Source organism: Parambassis ranga, chromosome 3 (genome assembly GCF_900634625.1).
Source record: "Parambassis ranga chromosome 3, fParRan2.1, whole genome shotgun sequence".
Taxonomy (NCBI): Eukaryota; Metazoa; Chordata; class Actinopteri; family Ambassidae; genus Parambassis; species Parambassis ranga.
Genome location: NC_041024.1, coordinates 15,811,484 through 15,827,587, shown reverse-complemented (window position 1 = coordinate 15,827,587; position 16,104 = coordinate 15,811,484). Strand labels below are relative to the sequence as shown.

General features: G+C 41.2%; 1 protein-coding gene across 1 annotated transcript in view; it reads right to left on the bottom strand.

Annotated features, from left to right (window-relative positions):
• ush2a (Usher syndrome 2A (autosomal recessive, mild)) overlaps positions 1–16,104 on the bottom strand; it is a 138,023-nt gene that overhangs the window by 95,958 nt on the left and 25,961 nt on the right. The window contains 16 exon segments of the mRNA XM_028402276.1: positions 282–388; positions 3,630–3,777; positions 3,900–4,075; positions 5,236–5,514; positions 6,202–6,349; positions 6,529–6,652; positions 7,140–7,368; positions 7,483–7,641; positions 7,738–7,901; positions 9,879–10,059; positions 10,306–10,443; positions 10,528–10,753; positions 11,068–11,351; positions 14,175–14,382; positions 14,537–14,667; positions 15,054–15,249. Of these exon segments, the coding sequence (XP_028258077.1) occupies positions 282–388; positions 3,630–3,777; positions 3,900–4,075; positions 5,236–5,514; positions 6,202–6,349; positions 6,529–6,652; positions 7,140–7,368; positions 7,483–7,641; positions 7,738–7,901; positions 9,879–10,059; positions 10,306–10,443; positions 10,528–10,753; positions 11,068–11,351; positions 14,175–14,382; positions 14,537–14,667; positions 15,054–15,249 (2,898 nt within the window).

Here is a 16,104-nt window from a genome sequence, read left to right as displayed (position 1 = left end):
CTATTTTAGTACAGAAACAATAAGAATCACTTTATCTAAACTGGCCAATTAACATTGTTAATTAACACCAGGCATAATATGTGGTTAATTACAACTATTATGTCATTTTGTTGAAATTGAGTTACTATATTCTCCAGGATGTGACCATTAAAGCCCTTCTATTCTGGACCAAAGTCGCTGAACATCAACATGTCCACCAACGGCATTGCTGAAAAAATTACCAGCAAAAATACACACAAAAGAATAGAAGCGTAATACTGTGTGTAAGCCAGTGGCCTCACTTGATAGAGTGGGTGTGGTCCATTAAGTTGGGCTGGGGGATCCCAGTCCATCTCAATGGTGCTTTCGTTTACTGGATGTAATCGAGGTGAAGACAGTCCTGCTGGAGCTGAAAAGAGAAACGAGTACATATATTTTGTACTCAATGTGTACATAAATAAGAAAAAAAATTGCATTAGCTAATAACTAATTTTAAAAACATTTAAATGATGTTGTTATATTTCTCAGTATATTTTTCCAGTGGAAACATTTCTATCTGTCATACACTACACCCAGACTGCACAAAAGTCCCATTGACATTTAATAGAGGATCAATTTAATTTTCTTTTTTCACTTTAGATGTTAAATTAAATGCCCCTTCGAAACACACTGGACGGTCCTGGAGCCACTATTTCAATGTGTATCATAAATAAATCAACTGGTGACTGGCTGATGACTGGGGAGAGGAATGGAGGGAGAATCATAGGGAGTGATGGACTGGCGTGGAGATGGGAACGATGTGTGTGCATTAAGTGTCATTCAATCGGTGTGTTTCTCTATGTGTGTATTTCAGTCATTGTCTAAATGGTCTGTGGTGAGAGTAAATTAGCTCTCAGTGACACACACCATCTCTAGTGTGAGTTCTAATAGAGCTCTTAAAAGGGAAGTGGACAGCTTGTCTTAGGCGCCTCATCTTGGCACATCAAACCATAAATTACTGCCAATCAATAGCTTACCAGTCTATTGATATTGAGCTATGATGACATTTAGAGCCACACACATGTGTTAGCATGTACCTTGCTTTAAAGAGTGATGTGCTGTTTTATATGTACCATTTTCGATATGAAGTGAATGAATGCAGCAACCCCCCCCCCCCAAAAAAAAACAGGTATTAAATGAATATTCTGCAATATTCAAGGAAACAGTCACCTCATGAACTACACCTTGCAGTATCTGTCCGTAAGAGCATCACATCATTACATTATATGATCGTTATCTGATAACATCTATTGTCATTATTTACTATGAGCTATGCTCAGCATTTACCGGGCAGAAGACACAATAGTTCAGGCACACGGTATAAAATGGACATCAACCAGACTTCTGTCCACTACAATGACAAAAGTGTCTTTTCGTGGGTCCTCAGTGACTGGCATGACTGTAACATATGCTACTGTGTATTCTTTGCTTGTATCTGCATGTTAATTCACTGAAATGTACTTAACACTGTGACACATTCAGTTTGACGAAACCCAGCTGCCTTATCATGAGTATGCTTAAACACACACAAAGACACACGCAGGCACACACAAGGTTAACAGTCCACCAGAAAGGTTAATTTTAGCTGCCGACATGGTAATGAAGCAGCTAAATCATGGGCCAGCTCCCAGGAGCAATTGTGTATGTGTGTGTGTGTTTCCTGTTTTTACAGCGACTGACATGTCTTAACAGGCTCTTAGCGTACAGTTACACCACGCACATAAGCACACCACTTATTGACATGGCGATCCCTTGCCATGCATATTTCTCTTCTCAAGAAGGGCCTGAGGCCAATTATGCGTAAATCAATAAAGTTCCTGTTCTGTTGAGTGGTGGTACAGTGTGAGTGTGTATGTGTGTATGTCTCTCTGTGTGTATGTCTTGTAGAACAAGCCTTTATGGATGTAGGATACATAAAACATCACCATCAGCCGCTGATTAGCCACTCACTTTACGTCGTGATCGATAACTTTGCGAGAAGACACACACATTGGAACAATTGCAAATGCATCAACACACATGGACAGACACCTCTTCCTTGAGTCGTTACGTCTGTCTCAGTGTGTGCGCTAATGTTTAGTCATGTGCTTTGGTGTAACTCCAGTGGTTTCACAGATGCTGTCTGCTCACTTACAGCAGATGGTAGCTGGCTCTAATGGCCCAGCATTATGTGTGGTAGATTTATCAGTGCATCTGTAACACACTTAGCAGCAGCACCATTCAATGTGACAATCTTTTACCTCTACAAACAGCTACAGAATCAATTTAAGGACTTTTCAGAACTGCCATAAAAGACAGCCCAAACAATACAAACTGTCCATCAAGAACAACATCACTGACCTCCTTCATTGTGTGTCATGTCATGATTGACGTGATGACAAAATATTATCTGTAAACTGCCAAGATTATGGTTAAAGTGAAAAAGAAAAAGTGCTGTAGAAGCTCAACACCCGGTGGAGCACATGCTGTGCAAATTGTTTTGAGATAATAATAAAAAAAAAACCTGCCAAACTGCATATGCCATTATCATTTCTTATAGTTGAAACAAGGGACATCTTTGGCGTTGGATGAAACAAAACGGTGGCAACAGATGTGGCTGTTAAAAATACATTCAAAAAGTCAACTGGGTACAATAAGCCATATTGGATTGTACTGTATTACAGTCAAGAGAAGTCTTTGGAATCACTTGAAATAAACATTGTTGTCGTGTCAACAGATGTAGTCATTAAAAATACATTTAAAAAGTCCACCGATTAAAATGTGAAGTATCATTCATCACAATAAACACAAGGAATGACTTTTGGAGATTTGTATGAAATGAAAATATTCGCTATGTCAACAGATGTATCTGTTTAGAGTATGTTCAAAAGCTGAAATCCCTGAGCAAGTATTTATAGATGAAAGCCTTTTTTTCTCACACAAACAATCAATGCATCTATTGTCTACTCACCTAAAGAGATAAACAAAACAGAAAAAACACAACACGAGCAGCGAGCGCAGAGACCATGAGTGAACAGATGGAACAGTGTGTTGGAGGTCAAGTGTGTGTGTGAGTGCAGTATGTATATTGCAGAGTGATTCATGTTCCACTGCTACTTGTGTTTAAGGAGAAGGCTGGTAAAAAGTGAAGGATAGAGGGAGTGAAAAAGTATGAAAATGCTGTCAAGAGAGAAACGGACTGCATGTGTGAGTCTGTGTCATCCCGCACTGATCAATTAGTGCTCATCTCAGTCCCAGAGATTTGTGCCTGACTTATTAAACACAGATAATTCATTCTACTTCCATAATAGTTATAAATCTACCAGAGAGAGAGAGAGGGAGAGACTTTGTATGTGTGTGTTTGCAACTACTGTGCGTGTGTGTGTGTGTGATTCATGGCCAGCAGGAAGTGTGTGCTACGCCACATTTTTCTCCTTGTAATTAACAGTAAATTGTTTTTACTGCCATGCACCATGAATATCCCCTCTGGTTAACATGACCAGCACTGTCGCCACTCAAGTGCCCGATGACTGACTGTGTGTGCATATGTCAGGGGCTTGTGTTGCAGTTGTTGTAAAGAGAGAAGAAGATTACTGGTTGTAATGTATGCTTCTGTTTGTGTTTGTGTCTACCTGCTGGTAAAGTCCTTCCTGTGCTTGGCAGACTGGTGACACAACCTATTCTTGTGCACAGTGTGACAGTGAAGTTGTACACATGGTAAGGATTCAGTCCTTCCACAATGTAAACAGGCTGTGACAGTGGTCCTGCCCTATGTAGGACCTGGAAAACAGAGAGAGGGAAAGCTTAGATCAGACAGATAATCAGACAACAGCCAAACATGGAAACAGAACATTTTCTACATAATGAAGGGAAATGCAAGATGTCCTGTTATGTATGATTACCTGACTAACCACCGGAGGAGCATAGGGATTGTTGGTTTGCTCAGTCAGCAAGTTGACCCGAAATTCTGTGACTGGTCCCCTGGCAATGACTCCTTGACCCTCAGCAAAGCTCCAAGTAACTTTGAGACTGCTGGATGACACTGCAGACACTACAGGAGGAGCCATGTACTCTGGGACTGCAAACATATGAACATGAAAATGCATTTAATTTTAAACCATGTTATTACACATAAACTGCATATTCATAACTGCACATTGTTTGGCAAGGCATTAACATAAATGATAATAATAATAATGCAAGAGCATTGATGTAAATATTAAAAAATAATTAAATAGTGCATTAAAGTAATTTTCACTATGCAAGAAACCCACTGAGACCCACTAACTCCCATCTTTTATCCTAAATGTGAACTGTACAGTGAGAATTAATTCCACTGTGTAAGGACACAGTGGCAGTGATGGATATTGGATCTGCTAGAACCTTCTCGCTTCTGTTCAAGCAGCACTCGTATGCTTTTCTAAGTTTAAAGAAACATAAAAACAACAAAAAATACATAAAGACAAGGAGCCTTTCCCGAGTATATTCATCATCATATTGATATGTATATCATATCGATATGATAGTTGCCTTATTTGAATTTGTTGGAACTTTTGTTGAGCATCATTGAAAACGTTTTAAATGTTGCTTAGATGCTGTGTTTTCATTTCTTAATTTTTTGGTGATTTTGCAATCGGTTCAAACAAAGCCAGACATTAAAAATCAAGACTTAGTGGATGTTATGTGGACTTAATGGATTTAAGTGTTCCATGATTACATGGTTGTGATAGCCACTATTACATGACAGATTAAAGAGAAGGATTCTTTATTCTGCTGTTGATGGCATCTAACTGTGAAATATGCTGTGAAACGTGATTCACGGTAGACATAACCACAGTCATATTCCTTCTTCTCACACCACACATGTACGCGCACAAACACTGACACACATCCCACATTTAAAATGGTGTTATCATATGCTTGTTATCCAGACACACAGCTTAGAGTGATGTTGGAGGCAATCGTTTAGTCCTAATGAGCCATATCATCTCTTTGAAATTCAAATACCTTAATGAGTTTCCCCTCCCCCACATGTAGTTTTTATTTCCTCATTCCTCACATACTTCCTGTCTCACCAATCTGTCTGACAAATATCCTCTTTTTGGAGGTGGGGACTAAAAACAAAAACTAAACTATGAACTAATTGTGTCTGATGTCAGTAAAACCCTCAACAATAGCTACATGCCACTATAACTGAAATTATATAATGCTTGAACTATGATGATTGTCCATACAAACCTCCCTCCATGGTTCGTGCTGTGGTCCACCCTGATGTGACACTTCCTGCAATATTGACGCTTACAACTCTCAGCTGGTATGTGGAAAAGGCCTGCAGATCTGTCACAGTGGTACTGCTCTCAGGGGGCCACAGTGTGCTTCCATTGGTTAGCGTTGTTCCCGGTGGCACGCTTGGATCCAGCCAGTCAGAGCTGGAAACTTTTTTCTCAACAGCAAAACTTGAAAGGTTCTGTGATTCCATTGGTCCATGCAGATAGACCTCATACCTGGTGATAACACCTGTACAGAAACAAGGATGTCAAACCGATGTGAGGGAGTTTAGAGATAAGCTCTGAGGACTACCAGAAAAAAAAACATTGTATTACATAAATGTTAGGGCTGGAGGAGTCAGAAAACAAATTACAAATGAGAAAAAAAATATAAAATGGCAGGGCAAGAAGGAATTTAAAACACTTACAGCACAAACATAAAAAGAGACACTGAGAACCCGTGTAACTGGGTTTTCTGTGACACTGGGAGGGAAACAGATTAACAGACAGTGAGGAAAAAAGGAGGGATGCTAACAGAGAGAAACCCAGGTTACAGGGCTTTGTATGACACTGAGCCTCAGAGCCATTACAAAGCTCTCTGGATTTACCAAAGGCACTTCCAGTTCAGTGTGTGTTTCTGGGTGTGTGTACTGGTGTTAGTTGACTCCCATACTTCTTAAATGACACAAGCCCAAAGCCATGCTATTAGAAAAATGTGTCTTAGTTGCACTGTGTACTGCATATGTGTGTTTATTCTACTGTTTAATTCATTTAAACAAGGACATTCATAATTTCTGTGTCTGTTTTGTCATGTAAAAACATTACACTTAATGTTCTTACATGTTCTTAGTGTGCAGAGGTGTGGACATTTTGCTTTGTGTGTGCATGTTATACAATCTGTAAAGCACAGTATGAGTTTGTAAGCTCTTGGTTGTACCATTTGGCTGAGTGGGGGGCTCCCAAGCAGCATGCAGTGTATGGGGTCCTGTGGCAGTGACAGTAGGAGGGGGCTGGTTTTGTGGAGGGGCAGGCGCTGTCAGAAGAGTCAGCGGGCGGCTAGAAGAGCACCCCCCTGAAGAGCATGCCTGTAAACAAAAAAACGTTAACAATTGGCAATTTCAATTTTAAAGCATACTGAATGTATGCACAAGTTTAAGCACTGTGGTTCAGGCATACTTGAAAATACAGTTGGTTCACCCATCCTGTCCTTACAGAGAACGACAACATCATTTGTGTGAAAAACACTGGCTGATGCGATACCCACCTCCAGTGTTACAGTGTACTGGGTGAAAGGCTTTAGACCACTTGCCACAGCCTCTTTAGATAAGCCAGTGTAGTGAATGACAGCCTCTGCTCCACTCTGCGACTCCATGGATGATAACACAAACCTAAGGGAGACATGACTGCTATGATCAATGTCTTCCCACACAGACACATTTAGGCACGGAGCTGTGTAAGGGGCATTGGTCGTGTGCAGGTAGAGGACCAAAATGCTTCGTCATACCCTGTTGTCAACCGACACACAAGACACGTTAATAAACTATTAACTGAGTAAACTGTCTCATTGTAGATGTCTTCATTCTTGTGAAACTGTGAAAAAGAACCTGTGAACAGAACACAGTCTTAACTGAATATCACCTGGCTACACAGGAAGCAACATGACATTGCACTGGATCTATCTGAGATTTCTGGTATGACAGTCCTACCTTATACCAAATAATAAATGACTCACATGAATCATTACAATATTTTTGAAGTTGCTGTGAAGTAGAGCAGCTATAAAGTGTATGCCACATTGCAGACACACATTTGAGTTTCCCCATTGTCCTACCTCTAAATATAAAATACATGCCCACTTCCCCCACTCTCCCCTACCTCTCCACTGGGCCTGTATCATTTCGTGGTGTGCTCCAGTTAAAGCTGGCACTGGTTGGACCCGGTCGTCCCACAAGATTTACATGAAGCAGGTCTGCATCAGGTGGGGCACCTAAAGTCTGAAAGGATGCTGATGCACTTATTGTGATGCCAGCCACATTAGCTGTTATGAGCCAGTAGGAGTAGTTGGTAAAGGGAAACAAATCAGTGTCTTCATATGATTCTTGGCCTTAAAAAGAGAAAAAAAGAAATATGCTGGCAAATGATTTTATCATGGTGAAAGACACAAAGAAAATGAGTAGCCTTTGTGTGAAGAAAGAACTTCAGCTGTGTAGGTACATACTGAAAGGATAGTGACTTTGTATAGTATGCACTGACTGTCCATCCCTGATGAGGGTGTAGTTAAGTCTGTGTGAGTTTGGAGAGTCAGGTGGATGCCAAGAGAGACGAATGGAGGAGTAACTCAGAGCAAAGCCTACAGGTGCAGGCTGCTGGGAGGGTGCTGCACAAATAAGGACAAAAAACACACCTGATTATTTTGACAAATATTTCAATCAATGCATGTGTTGGTGTTCTATGTTAAACATGTATAACAGACCTTTACTACAGCCAAAATGGTTCTCAGCGTCAAAATGACTTGCTCCAGGTTGACATGAATCACACTTGTCTCCAGTTACCAGCAGCTTACACACACATGCCCCTGTATCTGGATGGCATGAACCATTGACGCTGCCCACTGGGTCACAAGCACAAGGATGGCATCTGCTCAGCAAACAAAGGAAAAAAGTACAATCGAGTTTTTTAACAGATGACTTTCATTCATTCCTTCTACAAGCTGAAAAATGTATACTGCCTACACCCTCATAGTATATCTAGAGACTAAAGCAGGGGACTGCACAGTGAATTATCTATTACAGAATATGTGTTTGTAGGGTTTTATATACCATGCACCACAAAATACTCCGGTTGGTTTGTGTGAGGAAAGGAGACCAAAAAAAAAATAAAAATGAAGGAAAATGCATTACTGAATATGTCCGCCTCAGTGTGCTAATGTTCAAAGATAACTGCAACTGTGTGTGTCTTGGAGGTGTTCGGGTCGTCTCCTTAACACTGTGAGAGAGACCCTCAGTACTAGCTATCCCACGCACCACCATCTCAGCTGTGAAACTAACTTCACAGAAACTGCATTACCCCTCACAGTTGTCAAAATGTGTGTGTCTGTGTGTGACTGTATGAGTGTGTCTGCCGGTGCATGTGTCTGGGTCACCGGCATGGTGTTACCCTCACAGGGGCTGGGCAGCGGGTGATCATCCGGCCAGCCACCTCACACCTTTGCACGCACACAGACACACATGGACACACTCACACAGTTACATGTGCTTGTTGGAAGATGTTTGGCACAAACTCACACACACGCCACACTGGCAAAGTATCACTGTATAAACATTATAGTTGCACCTCCACACACACACAGACATTATTTATGTGTTTTTTTTACTTCTCCACATACTGTACTCACATCCTGCGAGTCTCTCTCTCACACACCACTACCTTCTTTATTGCAGTGTGAAAAGCCAAAGCCTCATAACGAGCCGCAAATTTGTCCTGTCAACTGGTGCTCACACACACAAATACAAACACACACATACACAAAATGCCAGAGTGACTCGACCTTCACTTCATTTCCAAGGAGAAAGAAAACACCAACATCACACCCAGTCTTTCTCTTTTTCATCAAGAACAGTGTGTGTGTGCACGTTTGAGAGAGGGAGAAAGTTTGGAAGTATTTAATTACGTAAGTAATATGCCTCATATTAAATGCCATGCATGCATAAAGAATACACATTAAAGTATTATCCTGAGTCACAAAGTTATTACTACAGTACTTGGTGAATGTGTCCCAATAATAAACATTTTGTTAGTGGGAGTACATCTGGTAACTATGTCATGTCTTATGATAAAATGACATGTATAAGTGACGGTGCGTATGTGCCAATATTTCACCCACCTAGACAGAATTACAATAATATTTATAGAGGACTGCATCTCCTGGCAGCTGCTTGTACATCAATCTGTGTGTGTGTAGATTCATTTGTGTAAAGCCTATTGATTGAAGGGGGAGGATAAATTACTTGATGATATTTAAATGAAGAAATCCTTACTGTAGAGTGACTCACAAGAACGGCTTTCACTAATATTAACTACTTACGACTTAATTTGTCACTTTTTTCCAAATAGTGTAAGGACCTTCCCATTCCTACTCTCCTCTCACAATTTACATGTTTCCCTTTTAGGCCCAGAGCTCTTCCTTTCTCCTGTCTGAGTGAAATAAACTCCATCCATCCTTCCATCTCTCTCTACTGTGAGGAGATCTCAGTCACAGCCTGATCTCATCCTTAATGTTTTAACAGTGGAGAAAACGGCAATCAGGCAAGGTCAGCTAATACACAAACACACAACCACCACACACACACACAAGTCAATCTGTTTGTGTTCCTTTGACACCCTGTCGAGGGTGTGTGCATGTGCGCACTATTTTTCAGGGTGTAAAGTGTACGGTTACAGTTGTGTGAGTGTGTTTTAAGTTTTGTGTGAGCCAGCACGAAGAAACATGAGCGGTAAAGGTCAATGCATCATGTAAGTCATATGTTTGCCTGCCAGTCTCTGCAAAGACTGTACTTGCAAGGTGTGTGTGTGTGCAGATACAGGTACATGTGTGTATGCATGTGTGATACTAACCGGCCCAGACCAGGGTTAAATCCAAAGAACATCTCACGACACTGATCACAACGTCGCCCTCCTACTGAGGGATGGGCACATACACACTGGCCTGTCTGGCTCTCACATCTACGCTGAGATGCTCCCATGGGATGACAGTCACACTCCAAACACACACTGTGATTTGGAGAGAGGTAGAAGCCTGGAAGGAATGTAAATAAAACAGAATCATTATACAGTTAATGTTTAGGCGTCAGGGTGCTAATCAGGTTTTCTTCATGCTTAGGAGCATTATTTTCATTGGCTCCTTGTTTGCTTATTGTTTATTGACTTTTCCTTTTAAGATCAAATCAACATGATGACACTTTTGTAAAAACAAAACCTTCAACCTTTATTGTTTCATGAGCAAGTCCATGGAAATCCTCAAATATCTATTTCTCCAACTCACCAGGTCGACAGGTACTGCAGTCCTTTCCATAGCGCGCTGGGAGACAAACGCACTGCCCTGTGTTGCTGTCGCAGACAGACCCAATCACGGTTCCTCTGGGGTCACAGACACATGGTGTGCAGCCCTGGGAAAAACCATCTAACAGCACAGAAAACAACATCATCATCTTTGGACTCACTAAAAGTGTAACTAATGTTGTCCTCGTTTTTTTTGTGCACATACTCTGAAGGTCTAAGCTCTTGTTATAGTAGTTGGGAGCACAGTTGGTGCACTGCGCTCCCTCCACCCCCTCCTTGCACGGGCACTGTCCGGTCCACATATCACATACACCCTCTGGCACAGCTCCACTGATGTCACATGCACACGGCAGACAGCCCAGGGAATTTCGATGTTCCAGGGTGTGGTAACCATGACGGCAAGAGTCACAGCGACGGCCTCCCACATGTTCCTAAAACAAGATATGGAGGACAAAAAGAAAGGGAAAATGGAGGAATAATAGATGTGATATCTGTAGAAACTCCCACCATCTACATGACCCTGATCACTGATGTGATAACAGAATTGAACAAATTTGTCAGAGTTCAACAAACTTTGCTTTGACATCATTTGGAGTTGCTGATCTTGGGATTAAGACTAAATTAGCTACTTTGAATTTAGAACAAGACATTTAAAGGTATTTGGAATTAGCGTATATGGCCATACTGATGTTCAACATGAGAGTGATCAATAACAAAAAAAATGCCATGGACTTGTTATACATGCCTTACACACACACTGTCCTGTGTAAGGGTCACAGTCTGTCCCAGGTACTGTCCCTTCATGTGAGCAGTTGCAGAGAGTACAGGATCCCTCCAGTCTTAAACCATACAAGCCACTGCCACACGAGTCACAACGCTGGCCTCCCACCCCAGGCTTACATTCACACTGCCCCCCCTCAGGCTCGCAGAATGGGCTAAGGGAACCCAGGGGGTCGCAGTCACATGGGATACAGCCATCTGGGTGGGAGAGGTTCCAATAACCAAACTCGCAGCGGTCACATGAAAGACCTGAAAAGAGAGACACCACGATAGAAAGCTGTTATTAAGAGAAGTGTGAGCAGAGGGCAGAGTGGGATCAGCTGTGGGAAACAGAAAGTGGAATAGAAATAAAAAAGTGAATTGGTGTTCACAAAGTACTGTTTAGCCACTTTCTCTTAGCAGACAGGTGTGTGTGTGTGTGTGTGTGTGTGTTTGTGAGAGAGTGAGAGTGTAAGAGAAATGGTGTGTGAGTGTATAAAACTGCCATCATTAGGGCCAGGCCCTCTACACATGATGGATCACTCACCTAAGGCCAAACACTTAATTTTACTGAGCAAAAAATAAATAAATTAAGCAACTACAAGAAAAGAAGTGAGTGAGAAAGAAACAGAGGAGAAGGAGAGATGGAAAATGAACAGAGAAATATAAAAAAATAATACTTAATCATCATTTTGTGCAACATATGCAAAAGATTTACTTTTAATACGTAGTCTTGTTTGAAAACGAATCTTCTTTTACACTGTTATTATGAACAGATTTCTGTTATATGTTTTTCGTGCAGAAGAATATCCAGCATTTTCCCAGAACACAGGCATATTCAGTATGTGAAACTGCTTGTAATTGTGTCCAGTTACAAACAATATGAAACACCAAGTCCACACTGGGGGGTTTTCATAGCGGCAGCGCTGGACTATAAAGCTAGTTAAACTATGACATGCAGGGTGTGTGTGCCTGGCTTATTTGAATATGCCATACGTATTCCATGACAGGCAATCTGTCCCTAAATGGATGCCTGAGGGCAATGCAGTCACCACAGCCGTTTATGACGGAGCGAGTGTTCATGTGTGGGAGGGTGTGAAAGTGTGTGTGTGCACACATACATTAATAAGAACATACCTGCATGCCTGTGTTAGTGCACATGTGTGTGTCCTAGTCTGTTTGAGGCAGACACTTGGCATTTCCCCTGGTCTGCCAACTTTAATGATTTCACAGATATGAATCTATTTCTCCTCATAGATCATATTTCATAGTAATGCAGCAAAGATAGGGGTCTGTGTGCATGGGAGTGCAATCTGAGTATTAGTGGTAAATATGCAGGCTGGCAGACTGATGTTTACAAGCCTAATGATGCTTTGATATATTGCTCTCAGTACAGATTTTTTTTTCTAATGTAAAAAAGTTGCTTTCTACAATAGACAAATAGACAATTACTATTTTGTCATTTTAGTTTTTTGAAATTCAAGCTTTACAAATACAATAAGAGAAAATGGGGGTGAGAAAATAAAAAAGGAAAAGGTAGCAAGTCAATAAAAAGAAAAGTGAGAACATTAGAGGATAGACTGTTAGAAGATATTAGATGAGAACAGAAAGGATGTAATTTTGCGTTAAAGTGTCCACATGCACGTGTGTGTGTGTGTGTGCATTTCCAGGACATGGCCAGCCCTTTTATCAGTAGCCAGCTGGTTAACAGGCTCATGCATCACCATTTCAAACACTATTATGTACACACTGCACTCTGGCACCTTGTTACGAGTGTGCGTGTTTCTGCATGTGTGTATCTGTGTCTCTGTGCACACATTTCAATTCTATCCTTCTGAAGCGTGCCTGCCGTTGCTCTACTCAAAGTATCAGCTTGCCGGTAATAAATTGCCATAATCAAATCTCATTTCTGAAAAATACCTGTGGGAGCAACCAAACAAACAAGGACAGAAAAAAACGAAAATGGGTCTTGTAAGAAGGAGTGTGAAAAATACAAGGGGCTGCAGCAGTTTGTTTTAATCAACTTGGCAATGAATTAGAGAATTAAATACCAGCTTAGTCCTTGATGGCAGCCGTGCGCACACACACAAGTACACACACAAACACACAGGCAGGCATGTTTATGTACCCACGAAAAGAATCTCAACATACAACACAAAGAGTTAGGCGCATGTACAAAAGTACACAGACGGCAAAAGTGCATGAACACACAGCTACATTCAGACATTCTCCCTTATACATGAGCGGACACACTCACACACATACATATGCACGCACGCACACAACGTGGACCCTTGATAGCAAGGCTTAGCAATAACCATGATGCGTTGAGTTGAGGAGGGTTGGCCAGTTTTGCATTTCATACGAGCCTAGTCTTCAAAGACACGCAGGGGAGAGAGTGAAACCATTTATCACAAAGAGAAGCACAACGGCTGGAAGCACCGCCAGCAGAAAAGCCTGTTTATTTTGGCTGCCACAACACTTTGGGATATGGATGTGTGTGTGTTCACTAGTGTGTATATACACACATGCCTATTTTGTCATGTGCACTTAGCGTATACACGTTTGCTTTGTGTGCACCCCATAGAGCACCCCTATGTATTAATTAAGACAGAGTGCTAATGAAAAGAACAAGTTATCAACCTAGGGACACTTTGTAAGAAAAACTCATTTAGGAACCACGCATTTTGTAGATGCTGTGCTAAAATACCAAGCGCTAAGGATTGCTGATATTGTCATTTTATCATTTTGTTATCTTAATTGAAACATCACCTTCAGTAAGGTTGCCTGGCTTGCATGAGTGGGATCTAGGGGGATGTCTGAAAAACTTGTGTTTTGGTTTGTCATGCAAGAGTCCAAGAGTCTACTCTGCCACATGCACTTATAAACACAACATTTAACTATCACAGCACAGTCTCTCTGCCGTCAAGCTGCAGTTTGTAATCATGTATAAGATATATACATATAAGATATATATATATGTACATAAGATATATGTAGGAATACCTAGGAAGAATTCAGATATCCTGCTCACAACACTCAAACTAACTAAGCAACCAAACACAAAAAAATGATTTGTTGTGGACAGCTTACCTGTGACGTGGGGTTTACAGGGGCACTGTCCTGTGTGATCGTTGCAGCTAGAAACTGCTCCTGTTGAGTTACGGATGATGCCCATGTCGCTGCAGTTGCAAGAGATGCAGCCACTTGGATTTGAGGCTTTAAGACCGTACCAGCCCGCCATACAGTCTTCACACCGTGGACCTGTTACTGCAGCTTTACACTGACACTGGCCTCCTATCTGAGGTGAGAAACACATGCAATTGAAAGAAGGAGCAGGGACAGTACAGGAGGGAAATCAAAGAGCGCATGTTGAGGTGTAGAGTTGTAAAAAAAAAAAAAAAACAGCATTTTATGAGAGCAAACTTTGCTGCACTGTATGTGTTGGCTTGTACCTGAGTGCACTCCATGCTGCCATTGACTGTTCCTGCTGTGTGACAGTTACAGGGCTGACACACATCAGCTGAAGTGGGATCAGAGTCCTCCTGCCTGAAAAAGCCACTTATACACAGCTCACAGTTCTTTCCTGACAGAGAGAGAAAGACAGACACATGGAGGCACAGAGAGCAAAAAGTCAACAGATAGAACTCATGCAGAGATACAAAAACAGAAAAGATTCTGCTGTTCTAAGGTGCAGGGCTCAACCCAACCTGACTGTTTAACTGAAAACATGTTTGGCAGCATCATGAAAGTACAAAATGTTAAGTTGTAAGTAACTGAATTTACCAGTGCTTTTACTTCTAATCAATCACGAAACTATATACTGAAAATAATAACTAGTTTGCACAGTTAACCCTACAAAGTTTCATGCATTGGCCGAATATCTATAACCGGTCTTGCCTTTTAAGAATGGAAACAAATGCCAGTTTACATGTTATAAAGTGTGAAGAGCCTTGTGCATTAATGCTGTACCTGTGGTGTTGTGCATGCAGTTGTCACAGACACCTCCTCCTCCTCGATAATGCTCATCTGGTTGGTCGTCAGCTAGGACATCGTAATGACAGGAGAGGGCGTGGCTGTGACACCGACAAGGTCGGCAGTTCATAGGCTGCAGTTGATCACCTGACCTGAACGGCTTGTCATTGTAGAGTGGTGCACAATGCTGGCACTAGGAGACAAATATTCAGAGGATGTTTTTATTTATACAGAAATCCTACTTAAAGTCTTAACACTGTCCCAGCGGCCTCTAAAACCACATATGACAAAAGTATATAACATCTTTTTACTGTAATGTTAAAGAGTGAAAGAACATGACATAATTTATTACACTTATGAGTAAAATTGTGGGTGTGCCTCTTTACAAAGATAGAGCCCAAACACAGTAAGTGAGTTGGGAAGTATAATCAAAGGCTTTTTGCTCATTATAAGTATACAAATATAACTGACAGCTTGACAAGATGTTTGTATTAAACAGTGATGTGTAACAAAAAATATAAAAATGTGCATTTACTGAAAATAAGTGTGTGCAGTAGAGAAACTGTCCCATGCCGAGCTTTAATGGAACAAAGACTGACATCGTGAGAAGCAGACTCTCTGAATGAGAGAGGGGGAAATATAGAGGGAAAAAAATCTAAAGACAGAATAGAAAAGAAAAGAATAATACACATTACTTATTATGAAATGAAATTCTCTACTGTACAATAAGGATAATAAATTCACACACAGCATAGGCAAATCAGACTTCTAATGAGGAGTGACTGCAACAGCCAGTACTCTCACAGTCACACTTTCATGTCAAAATAAACATACCAAGGTGTGTGTGTGTGTGTGTGTGTGTGTGTAGGGGGAAGAAAGGAGAAAAAGTGATATAAAAATGCATTTTTGTACCAGAGAGCAGCAGAGGCGAGAAGCAGCAAGTACAAGCCCTTTGATTTTGTTCAGCAGTCAGTACAAATTATGGTGGACAAGGGGGGCATCAAATGGCGGGATTAAAAATGTATTAAAAAACACAGGAGTTCCTCCC